This window comes from Paroedura picta, chromosome 12 (assembly GCF_049243985.1).
Source record: "Paroedura picta isolate Pp20150507F chromosome 12, Ppicta_v3.0, whole genome shotgun sequence".
NCBI classification, from domain to species: domain Eukaryota; kingdom Metazoa; phylum Chordata; class Lepidosauria; order Squamata; family Gekkonidae; genus Paroedura; species Paroedura picta.
Genome location: NC_135380.1, coordinates 28,541,961 through 28,560,969, shown reverse-complemented (window position 1 = coordinate 28,560,969; position 19,009 = coordinate 28,541,961). Strand labels below are relative to the sequence as shown.

The 19,009-nt window shown below is 42.9% G+C and overlaps 1 protein-coding gene and 1 long non-coding RNA gene across 4 annotated transcripts in view; one reads left to right on the top strand and one right to left on the bottom strand.

The window, feature by feature from the left end:
• Positions 1-890: 890 nt before the first annotated feature.
• The window catches only part of CRB2 (crumbs cell polarity complex component 2), a 46,013-nt gene continuing 27,894 nt past the window's right edge, over positions 891-19,009 (top strand). For both annotated transcript variants that reach the window (XM_077306049.1, XM_077306048.1), the window contains exons 1-2: positions 891-1,125; positions 16,518-17,210. In XM_077306049.1, coding sequence (XP_077162164.1) covers positions 1,077-1,125; positions 16,518-17,210 — 742 coding nt within the window. In that variant the 5' untranslated portion in view covers positions 891-1,076. The remainder of the gene's footprint in view (positions 1,126-16,517; positions 17,211-19,009) is intronic.
• LOC143821645 (uncharacterized) lies at positions 6,893-15,341 on the bottom strand. Of its 2 annotated transcripts, none has more exons than XR_013225863.1 (3): positions 15,192-15,341; positions 12,101-12,225; positions 6,893-9,405 (listed from the first exon to the last, which is right to left on the bottom strand). It is a non-coding gene; the product is annotated as an uncharacterized LOC143821645 (long non-coding RNA). The 2 variants fall into 2 exon arrangements; XR_013225862.1 differs by having other exon boundaries at positions 12,101-12,220.

The window sequence follows — 19,009 nt, the reverse complement described above, 5'->3', positions numbered from 1 at the left end:
TTAACTATTTATATTGTAAACCGCCCTGAGACCTATTTGGAGAAGGGCGGTCTAAAAATTAAATAATAATAATAATAATAATCTGGAGGACCACAGGTTGACTACCCCTGCCGTAGAGCAAATCATTTTCAAGCTGAGGTGTGGTCCATATGGCAGACGCAAGAATGCTGTCGCATCTAGTTTGGCCCTCACTCAGGTATATTTGGCAAGTCTCTCAAGCTTCTGATAAAAAAGATATCTGAATTACATATTCAAGAATAAACAACGCCATGCTGGGGGCATAAGGAGACAAACGGCCCTCTCCCACTCTTCCCTATTTTATTGGGAAGTGACCCAGGTTTATTTTTCTTTCTTTTGCCTTCTGCTTGGCTTGCATAGTTTTACAGTGCAGTCCTGAGCAGTGTTACACCCTTTTAAGCCCATTGAAGTTAATTGAAGTTAGGATGGCAATGTTAATATTGTGGGTTTTGGGGGGTTTCTTTGCTTTGCAGGTTCTTACCCCTTCACTGTGTGTTCCAGTGTGTTAAACTCCTGTATTTTGAAATCCCTCTGAAGTACCAGTTATCAGTATTAGATTTATCTGCGGGAAGGGGAAGGATATATTTTACATGACCATGGTTGTCTTTCAGCAGCATTCTGTCCAATACAGGTTCCTTTAACCAGAGCATGGCAGGCAAGCATCATCAACTGTACTTTCTCCTGAATGAAGAGAAAAGCTTCACTTTCCAGCAGCTCATCCAAACACAGTTTGTTTTTATTTCTTCTTTTCTTAAATGGAGCCGTCTTAACTGTGAGATGCGCTTGGGCAGTATCAGGCACATGACTCTCTTCTATCCCTCCAGTCCGTGCGATCCAGGCTGTGTTTTTCTTTTACTCCAGTAGGGTGGCGAGTGGACAGTGAGTCTGTCCAGCCTGTTAGCGCAAAGCATGGAATCAGGCAGCGTCTCAGCATCTGAGAGCGTGGTGTTGGTTGTCTCTTAAGCCTGGGATGTAGGGAGAGCCAGTGACCGAGGCCAGGACCCGGCCTTGAAAAGCTTTTGGTCAGGGAGAGATATATGCTGTCCTGCTAGCCTGCCATGACGTTCAGTGCTGCTCTACTTCTGTTTCTCTCTCCCTGGCTTTGGGGTAAGTAAAGTTCTAGGACCTGATTTTACTCTAGGTAACTGGGGCTGCTCGTGTTCAGTGGCGTGTGTGGCAGCAGTGGTGAGAAACTGGGTGGAGGAGAAGCAACTACTGCCTCTGTGTGGTTTGCCTAAAACCTCTGTCCATCAAATTCTTTCAAAATCATTGGGTACATGTTTACTACAGGTTACTGCTTGGAAACTGATTATTTTTGCAAAGTTCCCTGGGAGAAAGGAGGGTGGCTTGCTGGGGGAAATTATTAAGAAATGCTGGCAGGTAGTTTCTAGCAAAAAATGTACTTAACAACCTGGTGAGTAGGTTTGTAATATGTGAGATTCTTAGAATATGGATGGGGCTGGAAAGAAGGTGGCACTGAACAGGAATACAGAATCTGAGAAAGGTGGATCAGACAGGGGGAAAATATTTTGGAGACATTTAACTGGCATTCTTATTGTTTGCAAAACAAATTCTGCTTTATTGACTAGTTTTGGTTGTTTTCTGGATCACGTTGACATAAATACTGGATGTGTCAGCTAGTTAAATGTTCAGGAGTTTGAGAGGGATCAGACCAGGGAATAAAAATTTAACCATTTTGTCTTGCAGTGTGTGGCGTCTTGGAATATCACTTGCAGTTGTTCCTGGGGAAAGGCTTGGCCTAGACTATTGCTTTCATCATTTAGGGATTGTAAGGTCACCTAAGGAACTTCCACAGCTTTTTCACTAGAAAGAGAGATGCAGGGAATGAACAGTGTTCCTTTACCTGCCTTAGGATTGCCAAGCCCCTAAACCAAAAAGAACGTATGCCAAGAAGCATCTCTGCACTGAAAGGGTCAGGAAGAAAAAGGCATAGTTTGAGCCAAAAAGTTGTTGGGCTGAAAAGCTAGTCACAACCATGAGTATCTTGCTTACTTGCCTCACCCTTTCATTTTCCTTCCTTGAGCTGTGCTCACATTTTCTCCATCTATTGACTCAGGGACTGAAGGGAAGGTGTTCTGTCTGTGAATTCCCTCTCATTCCCACTCCTTTGTCTGATGTGCTGGCTCCTAGTGCCTGGAATTCCACTGGTTACTGGGACACAGCAGGGCTGCTTTTGTGCCCAGTAACCATGGCTACTGAACAAGTGTGCGAAGCAATGGTGGGAAGCTTTGTGTTGTTGCCAAAAGAGGGCCAGTAGCATGCAGTATTGCTCATGAATGGACCAGAGCGCTGAAGGGCTGTTATTGGGGTGATCTTTCTTTGCAGTCATAATAACTGGAGGCTGGTCATCACTTCAGACTTTGAAAGGGTCACTGTGCTATTTAAAACATTCATCACATTGACCAAGCACCTACAACTCTACAGATCAGTCACTGTGTACTGTTTGCTTCATTTGAGTTATTCATGTTTTCACATAAGAGAGAATTTTTAGCCCTTTCAAAAATCCTGTAATTGCAATTAGACAATTGTTATCATCCCGATTTTATAAGGCAGGAAAACAGACACACAAAAGTCAAGCGATGGGCTCAAAAGTTACAGGGAGTTAATCAATAGCTGGTAATTTTCTCCAGGTGGGACCTGGGATTCTCCAAGATAAGCTTTCCTGTAGAAATTAGATGCTTTGAAAGGGGTGGACGTTATGGCATTGTATCCTGCTGAAGTCCCTGTTGTCCCTAGACTCCATCCCCAAATCTCCAGGTGTTTCCCAACCTGGACCTGAGAATTCTGCCCTCCATCCCCCACTGGTGGCTGAGGGGGGGGACGGACCTGGCAATCCTGAGTTCATTTTGAAGCATCTCTCAATCTTGCTCTCTGATGCCCACCAAATTGGCAGGCTGTTTAGTGTGCACCACAGCAATCTGTTGGAGTTCTCTAGAATGGGATCTGGCTGCAGAGTTGCAGTTTGCATGTCACTAGAAGCACACAGACTATATTGATCTTTGTCCTGGTCATTAAAAGGAGTTGCAGGGTTAGCTGAGGCGGTAGGAGGACATACTAAGCGCATGTTTCCTGTGCTGAATGCTTCCTCATTTTGCATTTTTTTCACTTAAATTTCACACAATTCTGCTCCTAGTTATTCATATATAACTTACTTATAAATTCATTTTAAAAATCAGTATCCTACTTTTTCAAGTTAATTTACAAAAAAGTCAAATTAACCAAAACAAAATTAAAAATGGTAAGTAAAATAATAAAATATAAAACTTATTTGAAATAATAATAATAATAATAATAATAATAATAATAATAATAATAATAATAATAATAATAATGTAAAAACAACCAGTTAATAACCAAATCAGCTAAGGGCTTAGCCATCTTGTAAATGTTTTTATGTTGAGAGACAAGATGTGTGTGTGTGTCTGTATCCTGACTGGTACATTTTCTAACTTCAGGGAAGTGGTTCCAGATCTGAGAGTCACAGATATAACGGTTCTTCTTTAGCTATAGTTTTCTTGACCTACTGTAGAGTTTTCCAGTAAGCAAGTCCTTTTGGCCTGATATCAACTGGCAGGAGGCTCATGTGTTGAGAGATGATCCTTAAGATATGAGGGTCATAGACCATGAAAGGCTTTAATGGTTAAAATCAGCTCCAGTAATTAGGGCTGGAAGTAGATGGGCCACTAGTGTAGCCAGCATGGAACATGCCTGCTTTCTGGTATATATGACAGGAAGCAGAGAACTCCTTTCTGACCCAGGTGAGGCCTTCTGGTTGTCTTCCAAGGGCATATATACTCCATTTGGGGGTAAATCTGATTCTGTCTGATCGACCGCCATGTAGACACCTTGAACAGAGCTCAGACGTGTCCCTGCTGTAGTGTTCCTTCCTCTCCTAAGTGGCTAATTTGCCTCCGGTAACTGCTAGTGTATTTAGATTGGATTTAGCATTAAAGCTTGAAAGCCTGTATAGCTCACCTGAACATACAAGAGCTCCCTCCCTTGATCCCATTTCCATGTTTGATGTGTAGCAATGGCCTAGAGATCAGAGAGGATAGAAAGCGTGAAGGTCATCTTAAAGGAGCATTTAGGAAGGGGAGGGAGGTATTGCTGGAGAAGCATAGCCACAGTGGGAAGTGGCAGATCAAAGAGCTTCTAGGGTAGTCTAGGTAAGACAACCGTAAAACCAATGTAGATTTATGGGCCGTGCTTCACCCCCTCCTCGAACCTCCTGGAAATATGATTATAGGAAGGGTCTCCGCTCCAGAGCTGAATGAGAACAGTGGCAGATGATCAAATGTACACCTGGCCAGTCTTCTATTCGTGGAGAGCATCCTACATACAGTGTTTATTTATGTTGTGAAAATTCAGTGCCAGTTTTGTTACTAGCAGCCCCTGCAGAGGCAACAAGCCTGTTGTAACCTGGAAGAGTGAGCCTTCTTCCTTTGCTCTGTGCTCCCAGGAAGAGGAATGGGGGGGGGAGGGGATGATGATGCACAGGTTCATATGCAAACCATTTAGAGCAGTGGTTCTCAACCTTCCTAATGCCATGACCATATAATACAGTTCCTCATGTTGTGGTTACACTCCCAACCATAAAATTAGTATTATCCTTTATTATGTTAGTAGGAGCAAAGCCCATTGCATTCAGGAATACAATGGGTGCTAGATTGGGGTGGGTGGCTGGAAGAACTCTGTGGATGGCCTCTTCCTCCCCCCAGGACCTGGGAAGGCTGCAGGGAACTCACCGGCAGGGGCAGCTGTCATGCAGCAGGGATTTACAGCCTCTGAGCCTTGGAGAGAAGTGGAAGGAGGAGGGGGTAGTTAGGGATGAGGGACGGAAGGCGATTGGCTGGCTGCTGGACAGACAGACAAGCTGGTTGGAGGAGGAGGCATTCAGGGGTGGGACAGCCACCCTGAGTGAGTGTTAAGCACTGAGTGGCACTTAAGCCATGAGACTGGCTCCTCCTCCAAGCCCTTACCAGAAATATTACGTGGAACAGATTTGTACACGGCTTTGGATAGCTTCCTGATGACAGGTGGGATAAAAATGATCTAAGTAAAAAAACAGTTCCGATTAGTTCCACAGGCAGGTCCAGCAAGCAGGTTATTTTGTATCTTTTATTGTACTTATTTATGTACTTCATTTAAAATCCACTTTTCTCAAGGAAGATTACAAAATTTAAAAACAATGAAATAAAAAAAGTATAATACATACCAGGATCAGTACAAAAAACTGGAATAAATAATGTATAATAACAATCATGAATAATGTATAAGAAATAAAATGCCTGGGAACTAGAAAAGTAATGAACAATAATTTCCCAAATAGTTCTGTCTGTTTTTACTTTGGTTAAAGGGAATAATAAGGGGCGGGGGTGGGGAATCTGGACAACAAACATTAGAAAACAGTGAAGTAAAAACTAGGTAATGCATACCATAAAGAGACGAAGAAGCTATGTCCCTCTTTTCCTATATAAACGAGTTCTCCTGAACTAATCCATTTTATTACAACCGTATTCTTTATACTGCGGGTTCTGATTTATCATTCGGTCCCAGAACCATAGTAGAATGTTCAGTTTATAAAACAAAACAAAGACTCAGAGACTGGCAATGTCCACATTGCAGCTGAACTTGCTTTCGTTTGGCCCAGATAAACTCACCTGACTCATAAGTTGGAAGAATTCCCATTTGCTGGGTCACATCCTGTGCCTATCATTGATCCCAGCCTCCCACCTGCCCAATTTTTATAACTGTGCTTTAGGTGCCAGGGTTCATCTTAGAACTTGCACACTCCAGGCTGAAAGCTCTGCCTTTCAGTCCCTCAAACGGTGTGGTGACTCAGCAAATACATATATGTTTTTCTATACAGTTCCTCTTGTTTTGGGAATAAGCTCTGACACTGAAAGGGGTTATAAGGATATGTCATATAAGTCAGTGGTCCCCAACCTTTTTATCACCGGGGACCAGTCAACGTTTAACAATTTTACTGAGGCCAGGGGGGGGGGATAGTCTTTTGCTGAGGGATGTCGTCACCACCTGAGCCCCTGCTCTGCTTGCTTTCCCGCTGGCGCCCTTGAGTTCTCGCCGCCCGATGAGGGGCGCTGCCAGCAGCAGCTCCACAGTGCCACACCGAGGGGGAGCTCCAGCCATGGCAGCCGCCAGAGGGCACCAATGGTGGGCCAGCAGCAAAGTGGCAGGGCAGCCCCCGAGGTAGTAGCCGGGGAGGAGGACGAGGAGGAGCTGCAGCCCAGTACCGACCGATGCACGGACCGGGACCGGTCACCGGACCGGAGGTTGGGGACCACTGATATAAGTGATAAAGCCAAGTTCATTCTGTGCATTTATATGATTGTGCCATTCGGAAGGAAAGGGTGAAACCTGCACAGTGCTATGGTGAGCTAAATGTGCCTGTGTCCCTTGACTACAGAACTGAATTTAGCCAACATTGGGAAGTTGACAGGTGGGGGTGGAGAAATGGCTCCCTCTTGTCCCTGGCATTACTCTGCTCTCACACTGTTCTGTATTTTTGAGAGCTTGTAGCATCAGAGCTGAGTGAGACAAAAGCACGCCAGCCTGGTGGCTCCCAAGTGAAGTAGGTAAGGAAAGTTTTTGGAATGGTGTTCATGTGGTCCCATTACAGAGTGCACAATCTTCTCTGAAATATCTGTACTGCAGTAGCTAAGATCCAGGAGGTCTCCCTGATTTGAGCCAACTCTTCCCTGGCAATGCTTATGTAAACATAGTATAGAATTCAAGATCCATGTTCCTTTTCATATAATAGTCCATATACCATTGCCTCCTTTAGCAGTTCTCTTAATTCTGTATATAAAAGTGGATTCACTGCAGGAATATATTTAAAGTACCCCCCCACACACACACACACAAACACACACACACACATACACACACACCTGGGGTTACGTTCTGTCAGATTCTAGTACAGGAATTTGACTGTTTTGAGGTTGTTAAACAAAAACAACTGTTTTTGTGAATATTGCCTATAAGAGCAGGACAGGCTGCTTGGCAATCCCAGGAGGGGCTCCCAACCCATCACTGCTCTATTCGGCTTCTTGTTCCTTTCTTCCTGGGAGTCATTCAGAGAAATGCCCTTCAGTTAATCCCTTGTGCTGACCAGGAGAGGAGGGAGGGCAGCAGAGGTCACCCAGGATTTACTAATATAAGCACATGCCTTTCCATTGCCATGGAAACATAACTCTTTCCATCCTTCCTTTCAAAGTTTCCCTGGTCATTGTTTAGCTATGTGTGTTGCTCTGGGGGCCAAAGCTTCCCCCCCCCCTTTATAGTGTTGACTCTAAAGGGCAAGCACTTAACAGGTCGACAGGAACGTTAAACATACTGTCTCTCTGAAATGGGCATGAAAGAAAACAAAATTGCATAAATATTATTGAATTAATTTTGCACCTGTGCAAGAACTGGATCTGGACATGGGGAAATGACCTTTGATCCGGGATGTGCCATTACGCTGCCATAGCCAGTATCTGTTCCTTTGTGTTCTTTTACTCCTCCTTTCTCTGTGTGCCAATGCTCCCAGTGAGTGTAAGAACAAAAAAAATTCTTAAATATATGCAGGATAATTACTCTTTGTGTGCGTGTGTTAAGTGATAGCAAATTCCTTCTCTTATGGTGACTCTATTATATTAATATCCTCCAAAACATCCTATCATTAACAGCTTTACTCAGGTTTTGCAAATTCAGGAACATGGCTGCCTTGGGTCAATCCATCTCAGGCTGGGTCTTCCTCTTTTCCTGCTGCCTTCAGCTTCTCCTTGCATTATTGGTCTTGTCCAGTGAGTCTTGTCTTCTCATGTGACCAAAGTTCAATAGCCTCAGTTTGATTTTATTAGCATCTAGAGCAAGTTCATACTTGATTTGTCTAGAATCAACTTATTTGTCTTGTTTGGCAGACCACAGTATATGTAAAACTCTCCTCAAACACCACATTTCAAAGAAATCATTTCTTTATCATCAGCTTCAGAGTTGTAGTCATTACTTTTGTGTTCTTGATGTTCAGCTGTAATCATGCTATGGCACTTTAACCTTCATCAGTACTTGTTTCAAGTCTTCACTGCGATGTCTTTTGCATATTTCAAGTTGTTAATGTCATTTCTACTAATTTCCACTCTACCTTCCTCCAACCAAGCTTTACTTATGATGTATTCTGTATACAGATTGAAGAAACAGGGAGTTAAATTGCATATCTGAGGCACTGCTTATCTGAATACGTGCCCCATGGAGCATTGTAATTTAGTAATACTAACCAGTTAAGGATGCCTAGCCCTAAAGATATATGCCTGGCCTCAACCAGAGCCAGGACCTTTTTAGCCCTGGCTCCTGCCTGGTGGAATGAGCTCCCTGGGAGATCAGGGCCCTAACTGAACTTGCTAAGTCCCACAAGGCCTGTAAGATGGAACTCTTCTGCCAGGCTATGGTTGAGGCCAGCCAGATAACTACATCAAAAATACGGGGCCTCCATCCTGTCCCTTTCCCACCTTTCCTCCAACACATCCTCTCAGTTAACATCATAGCTGGTTAATTTACCATCTATCTTAGTAATAATTGCTGGTACTGACAGTATTTTTATTGTGATTTTATTGTAAATTGAAATGTATTGTTTATATTATATGTGACCTAATAATTTGTTGTTCACTGTCCCAAGATGGTAAATCCTTGTGTGATTTCTTTGCCAATTGGAAACCATTATGTTTCTCCGTATTCTGTCCTGACAGTAGCCTCTTGTCCAGTGTAAAGGTTGCACATCAAACCAATCAATCTTCTAAAATCAACTGTATTTTTTATGATTCACACAATTGAAAGCTTTGCAATATGTTCTCTAGTGCCTTTAACTTTTCTGAATCCAGCTTGAACATCTGATGTTTCTCATTTCATATATGGTAGCAGTCTTGTACATTTTTAAGCATCAGTTCACTCTCTTGAAAAATTAATGTGATGGTCTAATAGTTGCTGCATTCTTTGATGTCACCTTTTTTGGTAATTGGAAGGTAGATTGTTTCCAGTCTGTGGGTCACTGATTTGTTTTCCATATTATTCTTAGGAGTTTGAGGAAGTCTGTTTCTGTAGCTTCTAGTGATTTGTTTCTCCTCTCTTGAGTGACTATGTGGAAACATTTTGATGGATTGCTGAGATGTTATAGTATTTGTGTTGTACCTTTTGAACTCCAGTAAAGGTGGACTGACTGAATGGCTTCTCATGTATCTATAGACATTTTAAGAGTCTCATCAGTCATCCATCAAATATTTTCATTTGTTTTGGCTACAGGAATAATCTCTTCACATTCTTCAGTGATATCTCTGGTTCCAACCCATAGTTCTTTTGGTTCCAGTTCACCTGAAATTAGAAATGCAAATCTGTTCTTTACATGGTTTTAAATTCTTCCAGAATTTTATTCAGATTATATTTTGGCCCTATGAATGTTTTAGTGTTTTTCTTCAACTTCATTCTAAGTTTTAATATTAACAGTTTATGGTCTGTACTACAATCAGCTCTTGCTTTTGTTTTAGCAGATTAAAAAGGAACTTTTTCATCTTCTGTTTCTGATTATGTAATCTATGTGATTTCTGTATTGGCCAACCAGCTGTGTTCACGTAATTACTACAACATATTTACTAACAAAATATCTGAATGAGAGAGAGAGACTTTCAGGTTAAAAGAAAGAGTTCCAGGACATCAGCCCTTCCTCTTACGTGATGAATTAAACATTGCATTTAAGATTCCTACAGGACTTGAATTTTAATGGCATTGAGGTGAAATATCCCCCCACAAGCCCATGTGGTTTAATGGTTAATGTGTTGGAGAAGACATAGTGACACCTGGTGTTCAAATCTCTACTCACCATGAAACCAATTTGTTGACTTTGGGCTAATCTATCTTTTCAGGCCATAAATACCCTACAGCAGGGGTTCCCAACCTGAGGCCAATGTGGCCCCAAACTTCTTTCTGTGCAGCCCTCCAGCCTGTTTGCCTGCTGCTGTCACCCTCAGGGCATTTCCCCTCAGACCCATACTGTTCTTCCTGCCTCAAGATGCACCATCTACTGCTGTTCATCCTGTCCCTTTAACTTTTTTCATTTGGAACTAATTGATTTGCAAGCCAGTGATCATCTCAGATACATTTACAAAGAAAATAGTCTGTTAGATTTCTATCCTGGTCTACCTGATATATTTATCAACCTAAAGAAATTTGCTGCAGGCATGTTCACAGTCTTTGGCACCACACACATCTGTGAACAAACCTTTTCTAAGATGAAAATTGTTAAATCAAAGTGTAGGTCAAGGCTTGCAGATGAACATTTACATGACATTTTAAGAGTGTCTGTCACAAACCTTGACTTGGACATCAATGCCTTGGCTAACAGAAAACAGCCACAGAAGTCACACTGACTAGGAAACCATGTGCAGCTAAATAAAAGGATTCCACGGTAAAAATATTGTTCCAAAATGTATTGCATTAAAGTTAACATGTTTTCATTTACTTTTGATCTAAATAATATGTTGGCTAATAATTTTGTTACGTTTTAGTTTAAGATTTGGCCCTCTTTAGGCACTGGGCACACTAATCTGGCCCCCATGTGCCAAAAGGTTGGGGACCCCTGCCCTACAGGGTTGCGTTGTTGTGAAAATAAAATATTGAAAGGAGAACATACATTGCTCTGAGCTTATAAGAGCAAGGGTGGGATAAACAGTACCAATACATCCCCCCTCTGTTCCCCAAATGGCAATACTTTCCACAACTTTAAACCTTGAATATCTACCTATATACTCTAACAATTATTCCAATTAGTGGCCCTGTTTAAGGTAGTATCTCCTCACCAATTCATTTCAGCTGTGATTATCATCAGGCTAAATTTGAACATGATCCTCATTCTAGTGCATCCATCTCTATTTAGATTCAAGCTGTCTTTGTAGTGGAGTCTCATCTGAGGAGCTTTATGCCAGTAAAACATCTTGTCCTCTGTCTTTGCATCATCCTGAACAATAGCAAGCAACACCGAACAATTATTTGATGGCAGTGGAGACTGTCACCAGCAATCAGATGTGCATCTTCTCAAAGCGATAATTGCTTGCATTTTTCTCAGGAGCATATTCTCTGTTTTTAATGGAACATGAAAGGTAGCCTCTGTGTGTGTGTGTTTTTTTTTTTTTAAAGGAAGTGGGCTGATAACCCCAATGCTTCTGGCTTCCTCCTTGGAATTTTAAGTGAGGGGTTTGGGGCAGCTTGGAGGATGCTTATCATCAGAACTGTCTAGAAGACAATGAAACAGCAGGTAGTGTGCATGGCTAATGTTAATGTGACATTTAAGGTATCAAAGGTGGGATAAGGGTCAGAGCCATTGAAAAATATGATCATGGCTTAGGACTAAAGGAAAAGCAAGTATATATACAAAAGCGATAGATGATGTCTTGTCTACATCTTGCTCACTGGAAAAAGCTGAGAGGCTATGCTTCTGTACAAAACTGAAAGTGCTTAACATGCATGTACATACAAGTGTACACACCACACACATCAGGACGAGACTTTTGGACAAGGAATAGGGAAACCTAGATTCACATCCCCACTCAGATATGAGTGGACCAGACATACTTTTTTGTCATAATCTAGAGTTTTTGTTGGGATAAAAGAATAAGAGAAAACCGTGTACTCTGTTCTAAGTTCATTCGATTTGAGCAGGATAAAAATGTAACCAACTGAAGAGTCTGTTAGCTAGCTGGCATTAACTTAGCTTCAGTGTTTCTATGCTACTTGAATAGTTTCATTCCATTTTGTTTTTTTAATAGCTTGTAGGCAAGTGATGAATTTACTGATGAAAACTGATGAATTTAATAGCGCTGGAAAAGAGGTACTAACTTTCCCCCGGGAGAGGTGGCAACTTTCTGTTCATAAGCTAGAGTAACTCTCCAAGGTCCCAGTTTCAGGCAGTTGAACTGAAGTTGCAGCAGGCTCTTTGGAAGGGGAAGACATTCAACACATCTTGCAATTAATTGGAATGTTACGTGGTTTTGATCCACAATGGAGTGATAATAACCTGGAATCCTATCTCTAGGAGACTTGTGCTGCAACTTGGAATGATCCTTCTTTGGTTGTAGCCTCTGGGGTATTTGTTTGCAGAGGAAGGTGGGATTTGCAGTCTCTCTGGGTTGTTCTTCTGTGCTGGAAAGAAAGATGTCATCTCAATAAATCTGTTTGTTTTTTGTTTGTTTTTTTTGAACCCACAAGGTTCTTGGAAAGTCAGACTTGGCAATACCAAATATTGGTTCCTCAGAATTAATTAGGGGAAAACCTGTTACAGTTTATTTCTGAGAAGCACATGTACTACAGAGAAAACAATTGGGGCAATTCTTTACTTGTCCTGAATTTCTGCATCTGTTCAGAGCAAGGGTCAGCAACCATTCATAATTAAAGAGCTAAACTATGTCAGGGCAAGAGATCAACAAAGAGGTGGACTAAAAATCTGTTTGCATAACTGAAAATATGCAACTTTACTGATAGTTGACATGTTCAGTAAAAAATCATTATTATGTTTATTTATTCATTTTATTTACACCATTTGTACCATGCCTTTCTCCTAAATTGTCCTCAGTCTTACACTGTTCTGTTCTCCTCTGTTTTGTTCTCACAACAACCTTGTGAGGTAGGTTAGCTTGAGAGAATATGACTGGCCTAAGATCACCCAGTGAGCTTCCATTGCACAAGTGATGAATTTGAACTTGGGTTTCCCAGGTATGAGTTCAGCACTCTTAACCACTGCACCACACTGGAATACACCTGCTGCTCATGCACTGAGTTTTGCAAGTTGTTTATTAGGAAATAGTACACAAAATGTAACAAGAGTGATATAAATGTGTGCATGATTTGCATTGGATTATTGGCAAATCTTCACCTCTATCACGTCCCTTTTTGGACAGCATTTCCAAGAAATCTTTTAGTACCATAAAACTATTTTCCTGCTATTCCTTTCACATACTGGACATTCTAGCATCCCACCTACCCTTTCAATCTATCTTACAGATTTCATTTTCTTTATTTTTTTAAAGAACCATGTTTGGTTACATACTGACCGACATTTGGCTACAGAGCTGTAGGCTGCAGGCTCTTGGTTCAGGTTGCCTTTGAAACTGCTTTGGAAAGTTTTTTTTTTTTTTAACTGCTTCTAGTGCAGTTAACTCTTCAAATTCCTCCCACCTCGTGACATTTCATATGTTTTGTTGGCATGTGTGGAAGTCGTGAATGTGTGTCTGATGTGTCCTTTGTAATTTTTAACTGAAAGTCTGCAGTAATTTTAAAGAGAGAAATTAGGATATTTATAGCTTTGTGAGTAGCATGATTATTTCTTTTTTACAGATAAAAAGAAGCATGAACCCAGTATAAAAGTAATTACTTTGCAAGGTCCCTGTAATTACAAATTCTAGATTTGTAGAGCAGGTGGGGAAGGGGATGAGGGGTGATGTGGGGGGTAGAGGTTTATGTTATTTATCGGACAGCATTTGAAGTTTATCAGAATCTGATCTGTGTTCTCAACACAGCACGGTGTAGTCATTAAGAGCAGCCGCTTCTAATCTGGCAAACCCGGTTTGATTCCCCCTGCTCCCCCACATGCAGCCCGCTGGGTGACCTTGGGCTCATCACAGAACTGATAGAGCTATTCTGACCAAGCAGTAATATCAGAGCTCTCTCAGCCTCATCTACCTCACCGGGTGTATGTTGTGAGGAGAGGAAGGGGAAGGTGATTGTAAGAAATTTTGAGACTCCTTCTGGTAGAGAAAAGTGGCATATAAAACAACTCTTTCTCTTCTTCAAATGTGCAGAGCTTCTTTTCTGGAAAGGCTAGTAGTTATCTAGAGAGCAATCAGGACAAGGAACAAAAGTTCAAGGTGTCTCTGTTAACCCTATGATCAGAGTGTCAAAACTGGAAATTTCCGCATCACTAGGGAGCTGGTGCCATCGTTTCAACATACAAACTTATCAAGCAATTCAACTTACAGTAGCAGTGTTCTTTGTTTGAGTCATTTAGGAGCAAAGGCTAATTGAGACATTCTGCTAATTATTCACTTTACATATTCAGAGTGTTCATTAATAAAATAACAGTCTGTGTCCATGGACCTTGATAACTGAAAAGACTGAAAGCAGAGATTACAAAAAGATATGCTTCTCAGGTGTGATTCAACACATGTAAAGTTTGACCTCTTCAGGAAATGAAGAAGAGCTTGGATTTCCCAAATGCCATTGCAATTGCTGCATGTGAGTGAGTACAACAAAATGTGCTGGAATCAGTTTGACATATGGTGCCAAAATTCTGTCTTGGGTTGATTGGGCTATAACTTGTCCTGTTTGAAAGTCTCGATTCAAACTCTAGCAGACTGAGTCAAAGATTTCAAGTGTAACTGGGAAAGCCTCTAGCCTATGATTCTGTAGTGAAATAGCCTCTGAAATGATGATAGCACATTATCTGAAATAATGATATAGGCTAGATATCAGGAAAAAGTTTTTCACAGTCAGAGTAGTTCAGCAGTGGAATAGGCTGCCTAAGGAGGTGGTGAGCTCCCCCTCACTGGCAGTCTTCAAGCAAAGGTTGGATACAAACAAAGGCTTGGATGCTTTGGGCTGATCCTGCGTTGAGCAGGGGGTTGGACTAGATGGCCTGTGTGGCCCGTTCCAACTCTACGATTCTATGATTCTTTCTTTCACCACCCCTCCCCAATGAATAGGTTTACAAATAAAAACATAATACCCAGGGAATTGCTAATTGCTGCTGTAGGATGGCAGATGAATTTCCTGCAGGCCAGGCTGGATTCTGGAGATTTTTAGTGGAGAGATCACTTGGGCATGAAATTGAAGTCACTGTAGGTGGGCAGGTAGTTGTGAGTTTCTGCATAGTGCAGGGGGTTGGACTAGATTACCGTTGTCCCTTTCCACCTCTAGGATTCTATGAGAGGAAAGGCTGTGGACCCCCTCTGGAGTGCCCTGGGACCCCCAGGGGTCCATGGGCCCCTGGTTTGGGAATCCCTGCTCTATGCTATAGTCCATTAGGTGTTGTGACAGTCCATCCCAGCACTGGCTTACAGCCTTTTCATAACAGGTGCAGTTTAGCTCCTGTCTATCTGACTGCAAGCCCTTACCCTGTTTCTGCTGCGATTGCGGCTACTGGCGTGCTGTGCGATGGACCCTGCTGCCTCCCGGAGTGTTTCTGTGTTCCAGGCCGAGGCTGGCTTCTCATTAGAGGAGCTTGCCAGCGAGGGGAGCCCCACTTTAGAGCAACAGCCTGGGTTTCCCGCTCTAATTGCTGCGGTGGATTCCAGGCGTGTTCCGTCATCCTTTTTTTCTGCCTGAGTGGGAATTCGAAATAAAAGGCCTGACGGTAGGATAAAGGGTGTGCTGGACATTGCAAAGCACAGCACATTCCACAGTGTCACATGAAAGGAAGGGGGGATGGGGCCAAACTGGGTGATGGTGGGGGGCCTTCATAGCCCAGAAGGATTCAACAGAGAAAGAGACAAGCGGGGAGGTCAAGGAAGGGACAGGTGCCTTTAAAGGGAAAAAGTGCTGCAACACCTATTCTTCTATCACCTCCAGTTCGATGTTCAGCCGACAGGAAGGGTGATAAACCAAAGGAGATTTATAGAAAATATATGAAGCAGGGGGAGGGAATCAGTGTGGGAGGGGCATGGCTAAATGAAGATGTAAGGTACATTTCAGATTTGTGAAATAATATCTTCATGGTCAGTTTTTACATCCTGTGTAACCTGAAAGTTTGCACCATGTTTTTAAACAGGCCAGTGTATTCAGTACCTCTACAATGGACTGTGTAGACTCCCCGTGCTTATTCTCTGTTTCAATTCGAAGATCAGAACAGTAGCATGACCTGCAATAGGGGTTTTCCAAGGACTGTTGCACGAGGCTTTGAATTTCTCCTTCCCATTCTTCAGGGTCAGCATTAAATCACATAACCAGCACTACTAGGTGAAAACTGCTGTCTCTTAGCACAGATCAAGTCTTTGATTAACTTAGAAAGGTGAGAATCATATATAATGGGATTCCAAAGCACATCTTGATTGGTGAAGCGCTCAAAGTGATGGTAGACCAATCGTACTACCCAAAATTATATATATCCAGGAAGCCTGTCTGGAATTTTTCATCTTTGTCTCAGTCCTTCCTCTCCCTAGATTTGCATTATATTCTTGTAACTTGCTTCTGTGCTCTCTGCCAAGAGATTTCTCCTTGGTGAAACTATCCTCAGCATTCCTCAGGAGTGTACATGTCAAAACACTTCAATAGTAATCAGCCCTAGTTCTGCAGTAGTGTAGAACCAACTCTAACGCCAGACAAAAGGTCCCAGCTGCCCCAAGACAGTGTTGCTTACCCTCCTCAGTTACACGTAGTGACACTAAGATATAGTTGCCCTCATACAAGTATGAGTCTGACCAGAACTGCTCTTTTCTCCACAGGACTTGCATCTTCTGAACTGGGCAGCAGCTGCTTCTCATCCCCATGTAAGAATGGAGGCACCTGTCAGGACGCAGAAGGGAGCTACAGATGCCTCTGTCCTCAGACTCCTCTGGCCTACGTGGGATGGAACTGTGAGTTCCTATACGATGCATGTGGTGCACGTGCTTGTCCGCCAGAATGGACTTGCAGTGGAATCCCTGGGCAGTTGAATTACACTTGCCGATGTAGGCCAGGCCTTGTCGGTCTCGTTTGTAATTCCGAAGCTGATGTATGTGAGACTAGCCCTTGTCCACAGCCTCACTTTCAGTGCATCACAGTTACCAATGGATATGGCTGCCAATGCCAGAATGGAGACCGCTGCCAAATCCAACCCTCTCTTTGCTCCAGCAACCCCTGCCACAACAATGGTACCTGTATCGAGAGTGCTGGCTGGTATACCTGCGAATGCCCACCTGGCCATGTCGGGACCCACTGTGAGGAGGAAGTGGATGAATGTGCCTCCAGCCCATGCCAGAATGGTGCCATCTGCCTGGATCGAGTCAATGAGTACAGCTGCTTCTGTGTGCCTGGGTTCCAGGGCTACCACTGTGAGATTGACATCAATGAATGTGCCTCCCGGCCTTGCCAGCATAACAGCACCTGCCTAAACCAGATGGACCACTATGTTTGCCAATGCCTGCCTGGTTACACAGGTACTGCTTGCCCCTGCTACTTACTGGATTTGGGTAGTGAGTAGTAATTCTAGAGAGGGCAGTGGTGTGTGTGCCTTGCCATCCAGTTGCTTACCATGCTAGAGGTTGATAGAGAACATACTGGGGTGAGGAGTATTGTTGGTTGACTGGGGAGGGGAGGGTTGATGCCTTCTTGTCACCCAACATCCTCTGTCACCCGCTGGGCATCAGAACTCCATTAGGAAAACAGTGGAAATGCAGAGACCCTTCTATAGTGGGCATTTTCTGTACTGATGACTCACATCTGGAGATTTTTCTCTTCAGAAGTCTTCCTGGCATTGAATCGATTTAGTTTCAGGTGCCCATGAAAATTCCCCAAGAGAAAATAAGACAACAAAAAAGCTTCAAGTTTTTCATTATTTTGATTGTTTTATCTGCTCACATTGCTATTAGTTTTTATGCCATCCATAATGTTGCTGGTTTTGATTCAAATGAGTAGCCGTGTTGGTCTGAAGTAGCACCTTTAAGACCAACAAAGATTTATTCAGGGCGTGAGCTTTTGAGTGCAAGCACTCTTCCTCAGACAGTGCTGGTTTTATTACCCTTTTAAGATTGGCAATAGGCAGGATTCTGGGTGCAGTGAAGGGGATGGTTACATTTCTCTTGAATGGATGGATTTCCACATATTTTTGCATTGGGGAAAGTTTCCCCACAGGTCATATTGGCAAGGGAATCCCGTTCTTGCTTGGGAGGAGCATATTTTATACCATGATAGATCATCATAGATGCAGTAATTAATCAAGATCAGGTAGTTTGACTTTGAGCGGGCTAGTTGGCTAACCCAGTAGAAGGCTGTAGATTAATGTTGGGCCAGTCTGGTGGCTGATGGGGCAATGGTATGGGTAGTACAGATCATATAGGATGCAGATGTTGTCAGTAAGGAGGGGTTTCAAGTACTTTGGAATGTAAAGCCCCTTCTGACTATCTCTGCCTCTGACTTAGGACGACATCCCTCCGGACCATATCGATCCTCTCTGCACCTACCACTTTTATTTCCTAAAGGAGCATCCACAAAGGACTTTTCTCTGCTCTCTCCTAGAACTGTTATCAGGATGGAATTAAGCTTGTATTGACCCACCCCCCACCTGGTACTAGTCGGCACAAAGGCTCTGGCCTTGCTCATCTTTGTAAATGAGCAGCAGCCCTTAAAACAGTTACATTGCTGTGAAGGAATGTCAGGGTGACTGGCTGAAGATTACCGGTGGGGGTAGAAGGGGCGCTGAAACATCAGATGCCCCTTCCCCTGTTCTGAGTCACCGTGTGGAGTTGTGTGGGAGGCCAACCCTGCTAGGCAATGGAATTTCTGCTGAAATGGGGAGTTGAGGGGTGGGGGAAGAGAGAGACTCATTCAGGCACATTCCAGGTTTCACTTCTTCTGTCTTTCTCCCTCCCACCCACTGAAAACTCAGGATGAGTAATAACATTTTATCTAGAAGCTGCATTATTAACATATGATGTATGTTAATAATAGGTGTGAACATCTTTAAAAAAAAAACACCCCCTCTACTAGGTGACTAAATTAAAAATGCCTCCCATCAACAGATAAAACACGTGAAGCTGCCCTATACTGAATTAGACCACTGGTCCATCAAGGTCAGTCTGGCAGTGGCCTCTCCAGGGTCCAGCCCTGATGTCATTCACACCACTTACTCCCTGTTCCTTTGAATTGCTGGGGATCAGTCTTGGCACCTTGTGCATGCCAGCAAATGCTCTACCACGGTCCTTCCCTCAAGATGGAAGGTGATGGATTTTCACAAGTT